This window comes from Microcaecilia unicolor, chromosome 2 (genome assembly GCF_901765095.1).
Source record: "Microcaecilia unicolor chromosome 2, aMicUni1.1, whole genome shotgun sequence".
NCBI classification, from domain to species: domain Eukaryota; kingdom Metazoa; phylum Chordata; class Amphibia; order Gymnophiona; family Siphonopidae; genus Microcaecilia; species Microcaecilia unicolor.
In genome coordinates this window covers 52,000,348-52,022,804 of record NC_044032.1, presented here as the reverse complement: position 1 = coordinate 52,022,804, position 22,457 = coordinate 52,000,348, and the positions used below count along the sequence as shown (strand labels likewise).

At 42.2% G+C, this 22,457-nt stretch overlaps 1 protein-coding gene across 1 annotated transcript in view; it reads left to right on the top strand.

Moving 5' to 3' along the window:
- Nucleotides 1–22,457, top strand: part of CFAP53 (cilia and flagella associated protein 53) — a 72,508-nt gene that overhangs the window by 12,893 nt on the left and 37,158 nt on the right. The window contains exons 2-3 of the mRNA XM_030191948.1: nt 4,026–4,255; nt 14,795–14,968. Of these exons, the coding sequence (XP_030047808.1) occupies nt 4,026–4,255; nt 14,795–14,968 (404 nt within the window). The remainder of the gene's footprint in view (nt 1–4,025; nt 4,256–14,794; nt 14,969–22,457) is intronic.

Here is a 22,457-nt window from a genome sequence, read left to right as displayed (position 1 = left end):
AGGGAGTGGAAAACATGAAAAAGGATCTGAGGAAGCTAGAAGAATGGTCTAAGTTTTGGCAATTAAAATTCAATGCGAAGAAATGCAAAGTGATGCACTTAGGGAATAGGAACCCTCGGGAGATGTATGTGTTAGGCGGGGAGAATCTGATAGATACGGACGGGGAGAGGGATCTTGGGGTAATAGTATCTGAGGATCTGAAGGCGACGAAACAGTGTGACAAGGCGGTGGCCGTAGCTAGAAGGTTGTTAGGCTGTATAGAGAGAGGTGTGACCAGCAGAAGAAAGGAGGTGTTGATGCCCCTGTATAAGTCGTTGGTGAGGCCCCACCTAGAGTATTGTGTTCAGTTTTGGAGGCCGTACCTTGCGAAGGATGTAAAAAGAATTGAAGCGGTGCAAAGAAAAGCTACGAGAATGGTAAGGGATTTGCGTTACAAGACGTATGAGGAGAGACTTGATGACCTGAACATGTATACTCTGGAAGAAAGGAGAAACAGGGGTGATATGATACAGACGTTCAAATATTTGAAAAGTATTAATCCGCAAACGAACCTTTTCCGGAGGTGCGAAGGCAGTAGAACGAGAGGACATGAAATGAGATTGAAGGGGGGCAGACTCAAGAAAATGTCAGGAAGTATTTTTTTCACGGAGAGAGTAGTGGATGATTGGAATGCCCTCCCGCGGGAGGTGGTGGAAATGAAAACGATAACAGAATTCAAACACGCGTGGGATAAACATAAAGGAATCCTATTCATAAGGAGCTTAGCCGAGATTGGGTGGCAGAGCCAGCCGGTGGTGGGAGGTGAGGATAGTGCTGGACAGACTTATACGGTCTGTGCCCTGAAGAGGACAGGTACAAATCAAAGTAGGGTATACACAAAAAGTAGCACATATGGGTTTGTGTTGTTGGGCAGACTGGATGGACCGTGCAGGTCTTTTTCTGCCGTCATTTACTATGTTACTATGTTCTCAAACAGGTTAGTTTTTAATTTTTTCTGGAAGTGTAGGTGGTCGAGCGTGGCTTTTAAGGCTTTTGGTAATGCATTCCACAATTGTGTGCTTATGTAGGAGAAATTGGAAGCGTAGGATGATTTGTATTTAAGTCCTTTGCAGCTTGGGTAGTGTAGGTTTAGATACGTTCGTGTAGATTTGGAAGTATTTCTGGTTGGGAGGTCGATCAGGTTTGTCATGTATCCCGGGGCTTCACCGTAGATAATTTTGTGGACCAGGGTGCAGATTTTGAAAGCAATGCGTTCTTTGATTGGGAGCCAGTGTAGTTTTTTGCGAAAGGGTTTTGCACTTTCAAATTGCGTTTTTCCGAAGATGAGCCTTGCTGCCGTGTTTTGAGTGGTCTGAAGTTTCTTTAACGTTTGTTCTTTGCATCCCGCATAGATTCTGTTGCAGTAGTCCACGTGGCTTAGTACCATTGATTGTGTCAGGTTGTGGAATGTTTCTTTCGGGAAGAATTGTTTCACTCGTTTGAGTTTCCACATTGAATGGAAAATTTTTTGTGGATTTCACTTGGATCTCTAGTGTTAGGTTGCGATCCAATGTAATGCGGAGTATTTTCAGGCTGTTTGATATAGGGAGGGTGTATTCTGGGGTGTTGATAGTAGTGAGGTTGTCCACGTTGTGTTGGGATGAGAGGATTAGACAGTGTGTTTTTTCTTTGTTGAGTTTCAGTTGAAAGGCATTTGCCTAGGAGTCCATGATGTTCAAGCTGGTCGTGATTTCGTTAGTGATTTCTATCAGTTTGGATTTGTATGGAATGTATATTGTGACATCATCTGCGTAGATGTAGGGGTTAAGGCCTTGCAGACTGGATGGACAGTGATCCACAGAAGCTTAGCCGAGATTGGGAGACAGAGCCGGTGGTGGGAGGCGGGACTGGTGGTTGGGAGGCGGGGCTAGTGCTGGGCAGACTTATACGGTCTGTGCCCTGACAATGGCAAATACAAATCAAGGTAAGGTATACAGAAAAAGTAGCACACGTGAAATGATCTTGTTGGGCAGACTGGATGGACTGTGCAGGTCTTTTTCTGATGTCATCTATTATGTTACTATGATAATGAATTGGCTAGAGGGGTCATCATTAGGTTGAAGAGGATCGGTGATAACGATGATACTTGTGGTACTCTGCAGTTTTCTTTCCATGGTGATGATATGTTTGAGTTGGATTTTACTTGGTATGTTCTTGTGGTTAGGAAACCCTTGATCCAGCTTAGTATGTTTCCACCAATTCCAAACTTGTCTAGTAGTCTTATTAATATATTGTGGTTTACCATGTCGAATGCGATGGACATGTCAAATAGGAGGAGGAGGACGTTTTTGCCTATTGCTATTTCCTGCTTGAATTTGGCTAGGAGAGTGAGTAGTACTGTTTCTGTGCTGTGGAGGGGGCAGAAGCCTGGCTGTGATTCGTGTAAGATTGAGAATTTGCTTAAGTAACCTGTACCACATTTGAGGATGAGAATGTAAAGGATCCCCTTATGCCAAATGTATTTTCCATGTGTGTAATTGTAGGATCCTGTGAGATGTGTTGGCACAGTTTGCAGCTAGGCATATTGTGCCATTCTCTTCCTTTTGCGCTTGTATTGGGAGTTTGCTTTTCACAAATGTCTGTTTTACATTAGGTGGCTGTCGGAAGGCCAGCACTGGTGGGGCTGGGAATATCTTTCAGTAATTCATCCTTCTGGAGTAGTGGCTGTAGATCTTTTATGATTCTTCTCAATTTTTCTAGCTCTGGATTGCATGTCACTACAAGAGGGATTCTCTCTATGGCTTTCTTCTCTTTGTACTGCATTAAGTTTTCTCTAAGTTTTTAAGGGAAGAAGCATTCTTATTGCTTATTGCAAAGTTCTTTAATGCCCTTGAGGGAGGGGGGAGAGAAGGATCTTGATTTATTTTGTTTTCTTCTTGAGTCATATTTTCATTGTTTGATACAGTTTTATTTCTAGTACTTTCATCATTAAAAATAAATTGTGAGGGCCATCTTTATTTATTTTTAAAATGTATATATCACCTATAACCTAGGCGGTTTACAAATCAAACCATCTTAGTGGTTTAGCAATGTGTGGGAAACCCTTGTTTGATTCCTGGGTCTGGCTTCTGTTCCCCGGGCCTCATAGAGCAGGGGATGATACAGAAACAACATCCAAGGTCCTTGGCAGGGGAGGGAATGTTATAGTGTCTTAAGTATGAATACTACATATTTTATTTTAATGTTGGGGATCCATTAGCTTCTCCCTCCTTTGGTCTTCCATCTCAGTCTGAGGTGGCCTCCACAGGGCCATGACAGCATTAACCTGGGGATTTCTATCTTATATATGTATATATAGAAATCCCCAGGTTATCAATACAGGCACATGCTGTCATGGCCCTGTGGAGGCCACCTCAGACTGAGATGGAAGACCAAAGGAGGGAGAAGCTAATGGATCCCCAACATTAAAATAAAATATGTAGTATTCATGATCTATCCACATTTTATTGTAGATGGCGCTAAACTGTGTGTATAATCAAACACATCATTTCCTTTCCAAAAGATTTTATGAGACACTGATCTCATTAAAAAACAAACAAACAAAAAACTACTCTTTAGGTCAAATGTATGCAAAATTTCTGCTGAAATAACCTGTATAAAATGGCAATAAGCTTCTGAAACTTATAATTTGTGATAAAGACACCAGTAATTAAGGCAAGCTCCTAACTATGGTGTAAACATCACAGAGGTAACACTATTATCAATTCTCAGCTAGAACATTTGCACAGCTAACTTTGGGTGATTTGGTTTCATAATTGTTTTCCTTCATTTTCTACCTTCTCCCATGATTGCTTTAGTAATTTTGCTCGCCAGGAGCTGGATGGGAAACCTTCTCCTAGATCAAACAGTTCTGTGCTGGACTATAGCAGCAGGGGTAGATTCTGCTTGGCAGTCAAACTCCCTGTCTTCTGATTTGATTGCCGCATCTGCAAAATGGCTTCACAGCATCTTATTATATTTAACAACTCATGTTTCCCTTTTTGCAGAGAGCCAAGCTTCCTTCATCCAGGACAGGTGAAGCTGTACTCTATCATGAACGAAAGAGAGAATTACAAATTAACAGTTACAAAACTGTTGTGAAACAGAATAAATGGAAAGATGTGGTTAGTCAGTGGGAGTTGCTCACTGACCATAAAGTTATCCATAACACAACACAGAGGAAAGTCCATGAGGCAATGCAACAGTACAGAATGGGAACTGATGAGAGGAGACAAAGGTAAGATGTTTTAGCCTTCAGCCAGTTGGTTAAGTCTAATTTATGAGGACCACCAATGGTCTCTTTCCCTCTTTATAGTCCCTATCCCAATGGCCTCCCTTTTCCTTCTAACTTCCCCTACCTCTCCAGTATCCTTTCTCTGCTGCTCTTACCGTTTCACAACCATCACTCTTTGATGAACTCTACTAACATCACAATTACTTTTAAAACTCCTGGACTGGCTCATTTCTTGATTTCCAGCAAGATCAATGCTAACTAAGCTAGTGAGTTTTTAAAATGGTCTTGAAGTCAATATTAGGCACAGATAGATGTTAGAGAGCAATAGGGATGGACTCGTACACTTTGATCATCTTGGAGAAAGGGTGTTGGAGGTATGGACACAGATAAGTAGGAAGTAATACTTGGATACCTTGAGTTATTGTAGTTTTCACTACATTTGCCTAATCATCTCTGATTTAATGGTGACATCTTTGGGTAGGGGTATAATGGATGCCTATATGGCCCAGAAATACAGAGGGGAATTGCAGGGACCTTGAAGTTATCTCCTATATCAGGATGTCCCAAAGGATATCCTGGTACTCCACACCCCTGTAGCGTACCAAGGGCGGGGATGGTGGGGGTGGGGGTGGTCCGCCCCAGGTGCAGGCAGCAAGTGGGTATGCTGAACAGTTGTGCAGCTATCGGCTCTGCCAGTCCCCTGCTCCCTCTGATGTCAACTTGTTCCGGGGCAGGGGACTGGCAGAGCCGACAGTTGCATGACTGCTCAGTGCACCCCGTGGCTTGGAGGAGGGGTGCTCCACCCTGGGTGGCAACAAAGGATTGCCACACCCAGTTAGGTTTTCTGGGTATCCACACTGAATATGCATAAGATAGGTTAGCAAATAGTCCCATAAAAGCCAACGTCTAAAGCTTTTAATTCCACAAATTAAGATAAATTTTGTGTCTTAAAAAGTCATAGATCTCGGCAGTGACTTGTTTCATAAGAGCCAGATCAGCTCTTAGCTCACCTTGCCTCTTCACAGGTCTGTAATGACTTTTAAATTTAACTCATTTTACTAATTTATTGTGAGTTATTTTCATTTTTTTAAATACTTTTATGAATACTTTTTTCACTTATTTGAAACTTTAAAACAGGTTCACATCCAATCTTTAGATTATTTAACTCGTATCTCAAAAAGACTTTTTCAAAAAAAGTTTTTGATAAAAAAACTAGCTCAAAACTAAGCATACATTTGTACTTAGAGCCAGAGCCTACTTACCGCAACGTTCGCCATGATATGACAACTTTTTTTGAATTTGTCTTTTTAGTGGACCAGACCCTGACGCAAAACATGCTGCATGTCGGCCAGTGGTCCCATTGTTTGTGACTGCAAACAAAGCTAAGTCATCTATTATTGAAAAAAGTCTTTTTGAGGTATGAGTTAAATAATCTAAAGAATGGATGGGAACCTGTTTTAAAGTTTCAAATAAGTGAAACAAGTATTCATAAAAGTATTTTAAAACATGAAAATAACTCACAATAAAATAAAATGAGTTAAATTTAAAAATCATTATAGACCTGTGAAGAGGCGAGGCAAGCTAAGAGTTGATCTGGCTCTTTTGAAACGAGTCACCGCTGAGGTCTATGACTTTTTATGCCACAAAATTTATCTTAATTTGTGGAATTGAAAGCTTTAGATGCTGGGTTTTATGAGACTATTTGTTGTATACTCAGCCCCCGTCTGCTTCAAGTGAAACTTCTATGTATGCACTTTTAAGTTGATTTAAGAAAGATTAGCATGCATTGAGGATCCAGCATATGCAAATTTAACTGAAGCATACTATACATATCACAGAGTGACTGGTTGTGGGGTCCCCAGGATAAGTTTGGAAACTCTGCCCTGTATGCCTATGCACAACTATTGCCTTTGAAGCAAAACAGGTGATTGTGCAAACATAGTAAAACAACTACTACAGCTATTTACATTAGCAGAGAAACCAGAAATCTACCAAGAGATTTACAAGAATGCATTTTGTTCATCTTCCTATAAAGCAATAAAATAAAGGTGTGGCACCGAAAATGTGAAGAGTTAGCTAGTAAGAATTGTAGTACATAAGATAAGAATAACCATACTGGGTTAGACGGGTGATACCTCCTAATCCTAGTATTTTTGGAAAGAGTAAACAATCAATTCATTTCTACTCGTTCCACTCCACTCAGTGTTGTATAGACCTCTATCATATCTCCCCACAGCTGTGTCTTCTCTAAGCTGAAGAGCCCTAGTAGCTACTTTAGCCATTCCTCATAGGGAAGTTGTCCCATCCCCTTTATCAATTTTGTTGCCCTTCTCTATATCTTTTCTAATTCTGCTATATCTTTTTTGAGATGTGGTGACCAGAATTTCATACAGTATCTGAGATGCAGTCACACCGTGGAGCAATACAATGGCATTATAACATTCTTGTCTTTGTTTTCCATTCCTTTCCTAATAGTTCCTAACATAGTAGATGACGGCAGAAAAAGACCTGCACGGTCCATCCAGTCTGCCCAACAAGATAAACTCGCATGTGCCATTTTTTGTGTATACCTTACCTTGATTTGTACCTGTCTTTTTCAGGGCACAGATCGTATAAGTCTGCCCCGCCTCCCACCACCGGCTCTGGCACAGACCGTATAAGTCTGCCCAGCACTATCCCTGCCTCCCACCACCGGCTAAGCTTCTGGGGATCCCTTCCTTCTGAGCAGGATTCCTTTATGTTTATCCCACGCATGTTTGAATTCTGTTACTGTTTTCCTCTCCACCACCTCCCGCGGGAGGGCATTCCAAGCATCCACCACTCTCTCCGTGAAAAAATACTTCCTGACATTTTTCTTGAGTCTGCCCCCCTTCAATCTCATTCTATTTGCTTTCTTAGCTGCCATCTCACACTGAGCAGAGGGTTTCAACGTATCATCAATGGTGACACCTAGATCCTTTTCCTGGGTGATGACTCCTAATGTGGAACCTTGCATCACATAGCTACAGTTTGGGTTCCTCTTTCCCACATGCATCACTTTGCACTTGCTCACATTAAGCATCATCTGCCATTTGGATGCCCCATCTCCCAATTTTTTACAGTCCTCTTGTAATTTAACAACTTTGAATAACGTTGTGTCATCAGCAAATTTAATTACCTCGCTAGTTATTCCCATCTCTAGATCATTTATAAATATGCTGAAAAGCAGCATCCCAACACAGACAGACCCCTGGGGAACCCCACTATATACTCTTCTCCATTGAGAATACTGACTATTTTAATCCTACACTCTGTTTTCTATCTTTTAACCAGTTTTTAATTCACAATTTGCCTCCTATGCCATGACTTTTTAATTTCCTAAGGAATCGTTCATGAATCGTTCAAACACACCTTTTGAAAACCTAGAAATACAATATCGACTGGCTCACCTTTATCCACATTCTTATTCACCCCTTCAAAGAAATGTAGTAGATTGGTGAGGCAAGATTTCCTTTAACTAAATCCATGTTGGCTTTGTCTTATTAATCCATGCTTATATATATGCTCTGTAATTTTGTTCTTTATAATAGTCTCTACCAATTTGCCCGGCACCAACATCAGGCTGATATTCCTGCAGTTTCACACCAGAGAGGGAAAACATGTTATGTCCTTTGGAATGTCAGTTTCAAGTGCTGCAGGAAGTCTTATAAAAGCCTTGACAGTATTATCCTAAAATGATGATTCCCGGCCTAGTCAGAGTTTTGTTCATAGGCCTCAGTTAGGCCATGCAGACCTTATGTATACAAACAGGTATGGACAGTGTATCCCATTATAGAACCACCACAGATTCTTCTCAGCTCCCAGGAAAACTACCACTTCGCTTTCTAAGAACACCTAATGCAGCGTTTTTCAACTGGTGTGCCACAGCTGCTCCCCAAGTGTGCAGTAGGGAGTCCGGGAATCCCCTCCATATAACCTGACAATCGTGTGATACTATGATGTTCTTCCTCCGACTCCTCAGGTCTCTCTCCGCTGCGATCTTCAAACTTTGAAGTATGCTTTTGCTGGCAGTTATTAGAATAGATCTTCTTTAGGCCAGCCCCAGAGTCCTTCCTTTGACATGACTTCCTTTTGCTGTGTGGGAGGGACGGGGCAGAGAGAAAGCCTTGCGATGGCTTGTTTGTAACTTTCCAGGTGCTGGACCTGAACCAAACTCCTGCAAAGTAAAGTAAATTCTGACCTTTTAAATTCCAAACTTCTCAACTTTCTGGCTATAGGTGAGATAACTGATATTCTCTTAAATTTAATGCTTATTGCTTAATTAATTAATTTGCCCCTTGAAACCTCTTTCTTTCTGCCAAGCTCTGATAGAGAGGACAGGCTGTTCAAACTGCATTGCATTGCAGCTCTAAAGTTGCATTTTACATTGCTGAAACTGCTATAATTATTGGGAATTTTTAGATTTATTTACAAAAGGAAAGTTATATCCTAGGGCAGTTTTGAAAGTTAAATCAATTGAAAATTCTTTGATCAGACTGTACCATTTCTGGTCCCATCTAGAGAATTTCCTTGATAACAGCATTTAGCTGACACACTGGGACTTATAATCCCACCCACCCCAGGGTTTTCCACTCATTTATAGACAAACCAAACCTCATTAACTTTACTCCTCAATCATACACAGGCAGTCTTGCAGACTGTTAACCCCAACATAGTACACCTGTTCATACCCATTTCAACCAATCAGGATGACTTTTATTCTCTGCAATAATTGTGGTGCTTTAGTTTCAAGGCCAATCATCTGGAGACTTAAAGCTTGTCCTATCTGTCTTCAGCTATCTAGTTTAAAACAAGAGCTCAGTAAAGTAATGCAAGAATTGGATGCAATTAAAGCAGCTTCTAAGACTGCACAGAATAATAACTTCTCACCACTGCCTCAAAGAATAAAACCAAATAAGAACAGATGGTTCACAGTAGGCTCAGGCAGACTTCGTCAAGTGACACAGAAGCATCCACCCGCACAAGTGTTGCCACTAAAGAATTCATTTGCTCCATTACAGCACTGTGATGCTCCTGAAAATAGAACTGAGGCAGAGGAAAAAGCAATAAAGTTGGAACAAAAAGATATGAAGGTACCCAAAGTGAATAGACACCCCCAAATCACTAATGTTGAAACACATACCAGGAAATATAGATGGAAAGCGATGGCCACAAATGCTCGTAGTCTAAGCAATAAAGTTCATGACCTTCAAGCCCTGATGTTGGAGGCAGACTTAGATGTTGTTGCAATCACAGAGACGTGGCTCAATGGTTCCCATGAATGGGATGCAGACATTCCAGGCTATAATCTATTTAGGAAGGATAGAGAGGGTCGTAAAGGTGGAGGAGTAGCTCTGTATGTGAGGAATGATATCATGGCGACTGAAATGACAGGGACCTGGGGAAAGGAAGAAGCGATATGGATCACCTTAAAAAGAGATGATAGAACCTCTGTCCACGTGGGTGTTGTCTACAGACCCCCGACACAATTAGAGGAACTAGATAAAGATCTGATTGCAGATATTCAAAAATTAGGAAAGAAAAAATAAGTTCTGTTAATGAGAGATTTCAATCTGCCGGATGTAGATTGGAAGGTTCCGTCTGCGAAATCGGAAAGAAGTAGAGAGATTGTGGATGCTTTCCAAAGTGCTCTGCTCAGACAAATTGTAACTGAACCCACGAGGGAGGGAGCGACGCTGGATCTGGTGCTCACAAATGGGGATAGTGTGTCAAATATCCACGTGGGTGCACACCTGGGAAGCAGCGACCATCAAACGGTTTGGTTTGATATGACAGCTGAAGTGGAGGGCAGCCACTCTAAACTCAAAGTCCTGGATTTCAAGCGTGCTGACTTTAGTAAAATGGGGGAATACCTGAGGAAGGAGCTGATGGGCTGGGAGGACGTACAAGAAGTGGAAGGACAGTGGTCCAGGCTGAAAGAAGTAATAAATAGGGCCACAGACCTTTATGTAAGGAGAGTAAATAAAAGCAAGAGAAAAAGGAAACAGATATGGTTCTCCAAGCAAGTGGCTGAGAAAATAAAGGCTGAAGAGTTGGCGTTCCAGAAATATAGAAAATCTCAAGAAGAGGAACACGGAGAGGAATACCGGATGAAACTGAAAGAAGCCAAGATAGAGATACGTCTGGCGAAGGCGCAAGTGGAAGAACAAATGACTAGAAATGTAAGGAGGGGCGACAAAAATTTCTTCAGGTATATTAGTGAAATGAGAATGACTAAAAAGGGAATTGTGAGACTAAAAGATACAGCGAAATGCTATGTAGATAATGATGAAGAAAAAGCCAATTTGCTAAATAGATACTTTTGTTCTGTTTTCACTGAAGAAAATCCTGGAGAAGGACCACAAGGGACTGGCAAAAGTACACCTGAGAATGGAGTGGATAGAGCACCGTTCACGGAAGAGAGTATGTATCAACAACTTGGAAAGCTGCTATAGAAATGCTAAATAGTAGTAGTAGTAGTAAAGGTGGACAAAGCCATGGGACCGGACGGGATCCACCCCAGAATATTGAGGGAACTCAGAGAGGTTCTGGCAGGTCCTCTTAAAGATTTGTTTAATAAATCCTTGGAGATGGGAGAGGTTCCGAGGGATTGGAGAACGGCGGATGTGGTCCCTCTTCACAAAAGTGGTGATAGGGAAGAAGCTGGAAACTACAGGCCGGTAAGCCTCACTTCAGTTATTGGAAAAGTAATGGAAGCGATGCTGAAGGAAAGGATAGTGAATTTCCTGGAAGCCAATAAGTTGCAAGATCCGAGACAACATGGTTTTACCAGAGGGAAATCGTGCCAAACGAATCTTATTGAATTCTTTGATTGGGTAACTTGAGAACTGAATCATCGACATGCTATAGACATAATCTACTTAGATTTTAGCAAAGCTTTTGACACGGTTCCCCACAGGAGGCTCTTAAATAAACTCAATGGGCTGAAGATAGGTCCCGAAGTGGTGAACTGGATTAGGAACTGGTTGACGGACAGGCAACAGAGATTGGTGGTAAATGGAGTTCACTCGGAGGAGGGAAAGGTGAGTAGTGGAGTGCCTCAGGGATCGGTGCTGGGGCCAATTCTGGTCAATATATTTGTGAGTGACATTGCTGAAGGGTTAGAAGGTAAAGTTTGCCTATTTGCGGATGACACTAAGATTTGCAACAGAGTGGACATCCAGGAGGGAGTGGAAAACATGAAAATCTTCCCACCCTCTCAGACTGTCATAGTAATGCTTGAATGTTTTCACTTATATACACTGTCAGCTAGCACATTTGCTTATTTCCGATCTGATGAAGAAGGGCAACCTTCGAAAGCTAATCAAGAAATGTATTAAGTTATGTCCAATAAAAAAGGGAAGGGAAATGGGACTTGATATACCGCCTTTCTGTGTTTTTTTTGCAACTACATTCAAAGCGGGTTACATAGTATACATAAGTACATAAGTATTGCCATACTGGGAAAGACCAAAGGTCCATCGAGCCCAGCATCCTACCTCCAACAGTGGACAATCTAGGTCACAAATACCCGGCAAGATCCCAAAAATGTACAAAACATTTTATACTGCTTATCCCAGAAATAATGGATGTTCCCCAAGTCCATTTAATAACAGTCTATGGACTTTTCCTTTAGGAAGCAGCCCAAACCTTTTTAAAACTCCGCTAAGCTAACCACCTTTACCACATTCTCTGGCAACGAATTCCAGAGTTTAATTACACGTTGAGTGAAGAAACATTTTCTCCGATTTGTTTTAAATTTACTACATTGTAGCTTCATCGCATGCCCCCTAGTCCTAGTATTTTTGGAAAGCGTGAACAGACGCTTCACATCTACCCGTTCAACTCCACTCATTATTTTATAGACCTCTATCATATCTCCCTCAGCCGCCTTTTCTCCAAGCTGAAGAGCCCTAGCCACTTTAGCCTTTCCTCATAGGGAAGTCGTCCCATCCCCTTTATCATTTTTGTCGCCCTTCTTTGCACCCTTTCTAATTCCACTATATCCTTTTTGAGATGCGGCGATCAGAATTGAACACAGTATTCGAGGTGCAGTCGCACCATGGAGCGATACAAAGGCATTATAACTTCCTCATTTTTGTTTTCCATTCCTTTCCTAATAATACTTAACATTCTATTTGCTTTCTTAGCCGCAGCAGCACACTGAGCAGAAGGTTTCAACGTATCATCAACAACGACACTTAGATCTCTTTTTTGGTCTGTGACTCCTAACGTGGAACCTTGCATGACATAGCTATAGTTCGGGTTCCTCTTTCCCACATGCATCACTTTGCACTTGCTCACAATAAACGTTATCTGCCATTTAGACGCCCAGTCTCCCAGTCTCGTAAGGTCCGCTGGTAATTTTTCACAATCCTCCCGCTAATTAACGAGTTTGAATAACTTTGTGTCATCAGCAAATTTAATTACCTCACTAGTTACTCCCATCTCTGGGTCATTTATAAATATGTTAAAAAGCAGCGGTCCCAGCACAGTGCCCTAGGGAACCCCACTAGCTACCCTTCTCCATTGAGAATATTGACCATTTAACCCTACTCTCTGTTTTCTATCTTTTAACCAGTTTTTAATCCATAATAGAACACTACCTCCTATCCCATGACTCTCCAATTTCCTCTGGAGTCTTTCATGAGGTACTTTGTTAAACGCCTTCTGAAAATCCAGATACACAATATCAACCGTCTCGCCTTTATCCACATGTTTGTTCACCCTTAAAAGAAATGTAGTAGATTGGTGAGGCAAGATTTCCCTTCACTAAATCCATGTTGACTTTGTCTCATTAATCCATGCTTTTGAATATGCTCTGTAATTTTGTTCTTAATAATAGTCTCTACCATTTTGCCCGGCACCGACGTCAGACTCACTTATTTGTACCAGGGGCAATGAAGGGTTAAGTGACTTGCCCAGAGTCACAAGGAGCTGCAGTGGGAATCAAACTCAGTCCCTCAGGATCAAAGTCCACTGCACTAACCACTAGGCCACTCCTCCACAATATAGCAGGTATATTGGTACTGTAATAATGTATTTCAGTAGCATAATTAAATGAAATAAGTACTTCTGAATGTTACAGGTACGGGTGGGGCTGGAATGGATCTTAGTGGGGATGGGTGAGTAATGGTTAGATTCCAGTGGTATGCCTTGACAATTTTTGTGCCATGTAAATGTGCTGTGAGATGAAAATGGTTGAAAATCACTGACCTAATGTAAAAGATGTCACTTTGCAACTTTATTTCCCATCGACAGATCAATGCAATATGATAACGATCGTGCTTAAAGAGTAATAATTTATGCATGCATTGCTTTCTCGTGTAAAGAATGTTGATACCTTATCCAGCTTATTTTCGAAAGAGAAAGACGCCCATATTTCGACCCAAATCGGGAGATGGGCGTCTTTCTCCCTTGGGCATCCAAATCGGTATAATCGAAAGCCGATTTTGGGCGTCTTCAACTGCAATCTGTCGCGGAAACGGCCAAAGTTGACGGGGGCTTGTCGGAGGCGTGGTGAAGGCGGGACTGGGGCGTGTTTATCGGCTGAGGATAGATGAGCGTCCTCAGTCGATAATCGAAAAAAGAAAGGTGTTTTTAGCATGAATTTGGGTCACTTTTTTTGGACCCTTTTGTTTTCACGAACAAGTCCCAAAAAAGTGCCCTAAATGACCAGATGACCACCGGAGGGAATCGGGGATGACTACCCCTGACTCCCCCAGTGGTCACTAACCCCCTCCCACCCAAAAAAAACAACTTTAAAAACTTTTTTTTTCCAGCCTGTATGCCAGCCTCAAATGTCATACTGTGCTACATCACAGCAGTATGCAGGTCCCTGGAGCAGTTGTTAGTGGGTGCAGTGAACTTCAGGCAGGTGGACCCAGGCCCATCCCCCCCTACCTGTTACACTTGTGGTGGTAAATGAGAGTGCTCCAACCCGCCCCCAAAACCCACTGTACCCACATCTAGGTGCCCCCCTTCAGCCATAAGTGCTATGGTAATGGTGTAGAGTTGTGGGAAGTGGGTTTTGGGGGGGATTTGGGGGGCTCAGCACCCAAGGGAAGGGAGCTATGGACTTCAGAGGTAGTTTGCTTTGTTTTTTTAATTGTTACAAGTGCCCCCTAGGGTGCCCGGTTGGTGTCCTGGCATGTCAGGGGGATCAGTGCACTACTAATCCTGGCCCCTCCCACAACCCAATGCCTTGGATTTGGTTGTTTTTGAGCTGGGCGCCTTTGGTTTCCATTATCGCTGAAAAACAAAACCGCCCAGCTCAAATTCGCACAAATCCGATGCATTTGGCTGCCACAAATCATATTATCGGAAAAACGATGGACGCCCATTTTTTTCGAAAATACGGTTTGTCCCGCCCCTTCACGTACCCGTTCTCGGAGATAGACACCCATGGTGATGGGCGTTCGCGTTCGATTATGCCCCTCCACGTAAATTAGATTTGTGGATCTATCTTAAATAGTGATGAACATGGAAAGAGATGGGTTATTGTTTTTAATTGTTTGTGCTCAGGCTTAGGGAACTGTTGGAGGCTGAAGAAAAAGAGCTTATTAAAGAAATGGAGTCCATGGAAGAAACAACACTGGAAAGACAAGCCAAAATGAGAGAGAGGGCCAAATACTTGCGAGACAGAAGAGAACAAGAGAGACTAAAACTGGTTGATATAAAGCTAGATCAACTGTTCAGGTAAGCGGGGTAATTGGTCTACATATTGGTTACAAGAAATAAACAATGAGATTGGCAGGAATGAGGTGACACTATTTCATTATCACATTTGTCATAATGTATTGATTTGTGTTTTATTGTATATGGTTTTATTGTTTATGTAATGAGTATTATATCAAATGATTAAATAGAGTAGAATGCGTTGGAATGGCTTGACCCCTCTTGTTACCTCTGAATGTCCTCTCCCCCAGACAAATTCCAAGTAGAACCCCCCTCTACCCCCCCCCCAGGAATTGTCCTTGGTTATCTAGTTGATGGGTTGGGGGTGGAGGAATGGTCTCCCTCTGCTCCTTCCCCACAGCTGCTCTGGGTTCAAAATGGCAGCTATGACACCTAGCAGTAATCTCATGGTACTAGTGCTAAGGGTCAGTCTGTCATATAAGAGCAATCTCTCCTTAAGACATCTGCAAGACTACCACTAGAGGTCAGAACTGCTGTTTTGAACCTGAAGCAGCTAAGGGGCAGTAGGGGATCTCAATATGTAACCTTTTGGAAGAAAGGCGGGAGAGCGAAGATATGATAGAGATATTTAACATTTTTTATTGATGAAGACAAAAATAACTACATCCAATATCTGGCTTAACCATAGATGCCACCATCAAACTTTCAAAATAGAAATACAATGATGAAGTCCATCATCAATCTTTTTGACATTTTCTCCCATCCCCCCTAACCCTCCCTCCTCCCCTCTGCTTTTAGTAATAACAGTTTTTATTGATGACAAGTCAATACAAACATACTCTCAACAGTAAACATACTTTTCTCTCTATCTCACCTCATACATTTAGTGAAATTTAACTCGTATAGACAGTCATCATTTTATACCCTGTATATCCCCATCCCTATCTATTCATCTTCATACAGTTCGTACTAAATATACACACATATTCACAGTGCAAAACGAACAAAAATAACTTCCAAAGTAACACGTTAGATCATAACTCTTTAATATTATAACTGTTCTTTACCCACTATAACAGTTCCCATCCCAGCTACTCCCCTCCCCACTCCCTCAGACTCTCTGCTCTTCCCCCCTTCCCTCCATCCCAGTATGGTTATTGAAGGTCATAGGTACTATGCATCTAGAACATTCCTATCACACTGCATCTAACATTAAGACCTTCATTAACATAACTGTAGCAACAGAATCTCAGAAACATTTTATTGATCTTCCCCTTCCCCCCCTTCTCATGCACTCTACCACTTAGCAGTGATGTCTAACTTGACAATTAACTTCACGCTCTTTCCACTCTCGTTCAAGCACTCCAGCTACCCTAAAGTATTCAGGACTTGACTCCTTGCTCGTGGGGATATTTTATTTATATACGCCTTCCAAATTTTTATAAATCGCAGCCGCCTCTTTGGCGTGTTGCGGGCATCTTGCATTTCCCATAACATGAGCTCGTGCACCTTATTTCTCCAGTACCAAAACGAGGGACCCTTATCTACAGTCCAACAGTTAAGGATGCATTTTTTCCCCAAAATACAGAGCTTACTAAGAAATATCTTTTCTTCAAGCGTTCCCTTATTCCATACCATCATAGAACTCAGTATCATCCCCTCAAAGGACAGGACATGATAGAGATATTTAAATACCTAGGCAGCATAAATGCACAGAAGGTGAGTCAATTGAAAGGAAGCTCTGCAATGAGAGGACATAGGACGAAGATGAAACGGGATAGACTCAGAAGTAACCTGAGGAAATACTTCTTCATGGAAAGGGTGGTGAATTCATGGAATGGCTGCTCAATGGAAGTGGTGGAGATGAAAACAGTATCTGAATTGGGACAAGTACATGGAATCTCTAAGGGAGTGATAGGGAGAGTACATGGCATGGATGGGCAGACTGGTTAGGCCATAGGGTCTTTCTCCGCCTACATTTTTATATGTTTTTATGTACTAGCTACTTAGCACAAATTAGTAAACATCCCCCATTCTTTGGGAGGATGTTTTCTCCAAGGAGTACATAGATTGCCTTTTACATCTTTATATGTACTTTTTCATGAAACGTGAAGAAAAAGCAAGTGCAAATAACTGTGTGTACCTTGTACCCATGGCAAGTTCTATTGCAAGTTCTATTGCAAAAGACGCGTGCACTCTCACTTTGAAAACTGATACAAAGCCTACATAAGGAGGAGTGGCCTAGTGGTTAGGGTGGTGGACTTTGGTCCTGAGGAACTGAGTTCGATTCCCACTTCAGGCACAGGTAGCTCCTTGTGACTCTGGGCAAGTCACTTAACCCTCCATTGCCCCATGTAAGCCGCATTGAGCCTGCCATGAGTGGGAAAGCGTGGGGTACAAATGTAACAAAAATAAAATAAGAACATAGGCATTGCCATACTGGGACAGACCGAAGGTCCATCAAGCCCAGTATCCTGTTTCCAACAGTGGCTAATCCAGGTCACAAATACCTGGGAAAATCCATTGCTTATTTCTAGGATAAGCAGCATAAAATCTGTTTTACTCTTCTGGTATTTTGCCAAGTTCATCTTAATAATGGCTTATGAACTTTTATTTTAGGAAATTATCCAAGCTGTTTTCAAACCCTTTTAAGCTAACTACTTTAACACATTTTCTGGCAATGAATTTAAGAGTTCAGTTGCATATTGAGCAAAGAAATATTTCCTTCGGTTTGTTTTAAATTTACTACTTAGTAGCTTCAGTGTGTTCCCTCTAGTCCTAGTATTTTTGGAAAGAGTAAACAAGCGATTCACATGTCCCCTTAGCCAGTGGCGTAGGAAGGGGGGGGGGGCGGGGGGGCGGTCCGCCCCGGGTGCATGCCGCTGGGGGTGTGTCGGCTCCGCTCGTTCTCTGCTCCCTCTGCCCCGAAACAGGTTACTTCCTGATCCGGGGCAGAGAGAGCAGGGAACCAGCGGAGGCGACGCAGCTCCCAGCAACATGCACTCTGGGCGGTTCGGCCCTCCTGCCCATCCCTCGTGCGCTCCCTTTTAAGTACGCGCTCCGGGGGGGGGGTGTGCAGCGGCGACCTGCCCCGGATGTCAGCTGCCCTCGCTACGGCACTGCCCTTAGCTGTCTCTTCTCCACGCTGAAGAAGCCTAGTTGCTTTAGCCTTTCCTCAGAGGGAAGTTGTCCCATCCCCTTTATCATTTTTGTCACCCTTCTCTGTACTTTTTCTAATTCCGCTACATCATTTTTGAGATTTGGTGACCAGAATTGCACACAGCATTTGAGGTTTGGTCACACCATGGAGTGATGAAAAGGCATTATAACATTCTCATTTTTGTTTTCCATTCCTTTCCTAATAATTCCTAACATTCTATTTGCTTTCTTTGCCACCGCTGCACACTGAACACAGGGTTTCAACATTTCATCAATGATAACACCTAGAGACTTTTCCTGGGTGGTGACTCCTAATGTGAAACCTTGCATCACGTAGCTATAGTTTGGATTCCTTTTTCCCATATGCATCACTTTGCACTTGCTGACATTAAACATCATCTGCCATTTGGATGTCCAGTCACCCAGTGTCGTACGGTCCTCTTGCAATTTTTCACATTCCTCTTGCGCTTTAACAACTTTAAATTTGTTGATGACATAAAGGTAAATAACCTCACTAGCTATTCCCATCTCTAAATCATTTATAAATATGTTAAAAAGCAGCAGTCCCAGAACAGACACCTGGGGAATCCTTCTATCTACCCTTCTCCATTGAGAATACTGTCCATATAACCCTACTCGATATTGTCTCTCTTTTAACCTGTTTTTAATCCACAATAAGACATTACCTCCTATCCCATGAGTTTCTGATTTTCTCAGGAGTCATTCATGAGGTAGTTTGTCTAATGCCTTTTGAAAATCCAGATACACAATATCAACCGGCTCACCTTGATCCACATGTTTATTCACCCCTTCAAAGAAATGTAGTAGATTGGTGAGACAAGACTTACCTTGACTAAATCCATGTTGGCTTTGTTTCATTAATCCACACTTATGTATATTCTCTGTAATTTTGTTCTTTATAATAGCTCTACCATTTTGTGCGGCACTGATGTCAGGTTCACCCGTCTATAATTTCCTGGATCACTTCTGGAGCCCTTTTTAAAAAATTGATGTTATGATGGCCACCCTCCAATCTTCGGTACCATGCTGGATTTTAAAGAGAAATTACATATTACTAACTAAAGCTCTGCACTTTCATTTTTCAATTCTGTCAGTACTCTGGGACATATACCATCCGGTCCAGGTGATTTGTTATTCATCAGTTTATCAAGTTGCCCCATTACATGTTCCAGGTTTAGAGATTTGTTTCAGTTTCTCTGACTCATAAGAACTGAATACCATTTGTGGCACTGGAATCTTTCCCACATCTCCCTCATTGAAGACCGAAGCAAAGAATTTTATCTCTCCACTGTGGCTTTGTCGTCCCTGAATGCCTCTTTTAACCCTTGGTCATCTAGTGGTCCAACTGATTCTTTAACCAGCTTCTTGCTTCTAATATACTTTAAAAAGTTTTTAATATGTGTTTTTGCCTCCATTGCAATCTTCTTTTCAAAGTCTCTTTGCCTCTCTTATCAGCGCTTTGCATTTGACTTGCCATTCTTTATGCTATTCCTGTTGTTTTTAGTCGGATCCGTCTTCCATTTTTGAAGGGTTTTCTTTTAGCTCTAATAGCTTGCTTCACCTCACTTTTTAACTATACCAGCTGTTGTTTAACCTTCTTCCCTCCTTTTTTAATACATGGGTGGGAGGTTTTTCTTGGACTGTTTTAAATATAAATCAAGACCAGGTATACATATGAAGTATCACATACCATATGTAATGAGTTTATCTTGTTGGGCAGATTGGATGGATCGTACAGGTCTTTATCTGTCATCATCTACTATGTTACTATCTGGCTCATTTTTAAAAGAGATGGACGTCCAAAAAGTGACATAAACCGGCACTTGGACATCCTTCTCACAGAGATGTCCAAATTGGTATAATCGAAACCGCATTTTGGATATATTTATCGGAAGTCCATCGCAAGGTGGGTTCAAGGCGGGACTTGGGTGTTCCTAAGACTTGGACGTCTTTGAGCCATAATGGAACAAAGCGAAAACGTCCAGCACTAAAACGTGGACGTTTTGAGCTGGACCTGTTTCTGTGGTCATCTGTGCCCCAAATGACCAGATGACCACTGGAGGGAATCGGGGATGACCTCCCCTTACTCCCCCAGTGGTCACTAACCCCCTCCTGCCCCCAAAAAGTGTGTTCAAGAACATTACTTGCCAGCCTCTATGGCAGCTTCAGATGTCATATTCAGGTCCATGACAGCAGCATGCAGGTCCCTGGAGTATTTTAGTGCACTTCAGACAGGTGGACCCAGGCCCATTCCCCCACTACCTGTTACACTTGTGCAGGAAACTGTGAGCCCTCCAAAACCCACCAGAAACCCACCCACTTCCCACTGTGAAACCCTTCACCCGTAAAGGCTATGTTAGTGGTGTACAGTTGGGGGTAGTGGGTTTTGTGGTAAGGGAGCTGTGTACCTGGGAGCATTTTATGAAGTTCAGTGCAGTGCCTCCTAGGGTGCCCGATTGGTTTCCTGGCATGTCAGGGGGACCAGTCTACTAAAAATGCTGGCTCCTCCCACGTCCAAATGGCTTGAATTTGGATGTTTTAAACTTGGACGTCTTTGTTTCGAAAATGGTTGAAAATCAAAGACGTTCAAATCGCAAAACATCCAAATCCAAGGACATCCATGGTATTTTTGAACACAAAAGATGGACATCCATCTTTTTCGAAAATGACCTTCTTCCCACCTCCAAATTAGGACGTTTTAGAAAGACATCCAAATTTTGACTTAGACGCTTCTTTCAAAAATGGCCCTCTATGTTACATGGAGTATATCTAGTCTGGGCTTCCAGGGTGGTTGTTTTGAATAGCATCCATTTCTTATGTAAATTTTTTACTTTTGCAGTTGCTGCTATAAGTTTTTGTTTTTTTTATCATTCTCCTCATTTTATTATAGTCCCTTTTTTGAAAGTTAAGTGCTAACATATTGGATTTCCTGTATGTACTTAACTCCAGAGATTATATCAGATCTGATCATGTTATGGTCATTGTTATCAAGTGGCCCCAGCACAATTACCTCCCACACCAGATCATGCGCTCCACTAAAGACTAGGTGTAGAATTGTTTCCCCTCTTGTTGGATCCTGAACCAGTTGCTCCATAAAACAGTCCTTGATTTTCATCATGGAATTTTACCTCTCTAGCATGCCCTTATGTTACATTTACCCAGTAAGTATTTTGGCAATTGAAAACAACCAATATTATTGTGTTCCCCAGTTTGTTAGCCTCCTTTATTTCTGATTGTATTTCTGCATCTGTCTGTTCATCCTACTATCACTATCCTTTTTTAGCCATCGGGATTCCAAGATGTGTTGTCTGTCCTGCAGAATTTTTAGTCTATTCGATTCAAGGACCTCTTTAATGCTACCTCTCCACCAATTTGGTCCTCCCTATCATTGTGATATAATTTCTACCCTGGTATGACAGTGGCCTTTTGGTTATCTTCCTTCTATCAGGTCTCAGAAATGCCTATTAGATCTATCTTTTCATTTAGTGCAGTATATTCTAACTTCCCCATCTTATTTCTTAGGCTTCTGACATTTACATACAGACATTTCAAACAACGTTTGTTGTTTCTATTTATAACTTGCTCTGCAGGTGACAGCGATAATTTGCAATCTTTAAAATCTGTTTGCTCGTTATTTAAAGATTCCTTGGGGCTCATTTTTTCAAAGCACTTAGACTTACAAAGTTACATAGGTTACTAGCAGGCTTATTTTCGAAAGAGAAGGACGCCCATCTTCCGACACAAATCCCGCCTTCTCTATGCCTCCGACACGCCCCCGGGAACTTTGGTAGTCCCCAACTGCTTTCTGTCATGTGGACGACCAAAGTTCCCGGGGGCGTGTCGGAGGCGTAGCAAAGGCAGGACTTGGGCGTGCCTAACACATGGGCGTCCTTGACCCATAATGGAAAAAAGAGGGTGTCCCTGACGAGCATTTGGATGACTTTACCTGGTCCTGTTTTTCTTACGACCAAGGCACAAAAAGGTGCCCGAACTGACCAGATGACCACCAGAGAGAATCAGGGATGACCTCCCCTTACTCCCCCAGTGGTCACTAACCCCCTCCCACCCTCAAAAAATATCTTTAAAAATATGTTCCAGCCTCTATGCCAGCCTCAAATGTCATACTTAGGTTCATCACAGCAGTATGCAGGTCCCTGGAGCAGTTTTAGTGTGTGGGTGCAGTGCACTTCAGGCAGGCGGACCCAGGCCCCCCCCTTACCTGTTACGTTTGTGGTGGTAAATATGAGCCCTCCAAAACCCACCAGAAACCCACTGTACCCACATGTAGGTGCTCCCCTTCACCCGTAAGGACTATGGTAGTGGTGTACAGTTGTGGGTAGTGGGTTTTGGGGGGCTCAGCACACAAGGT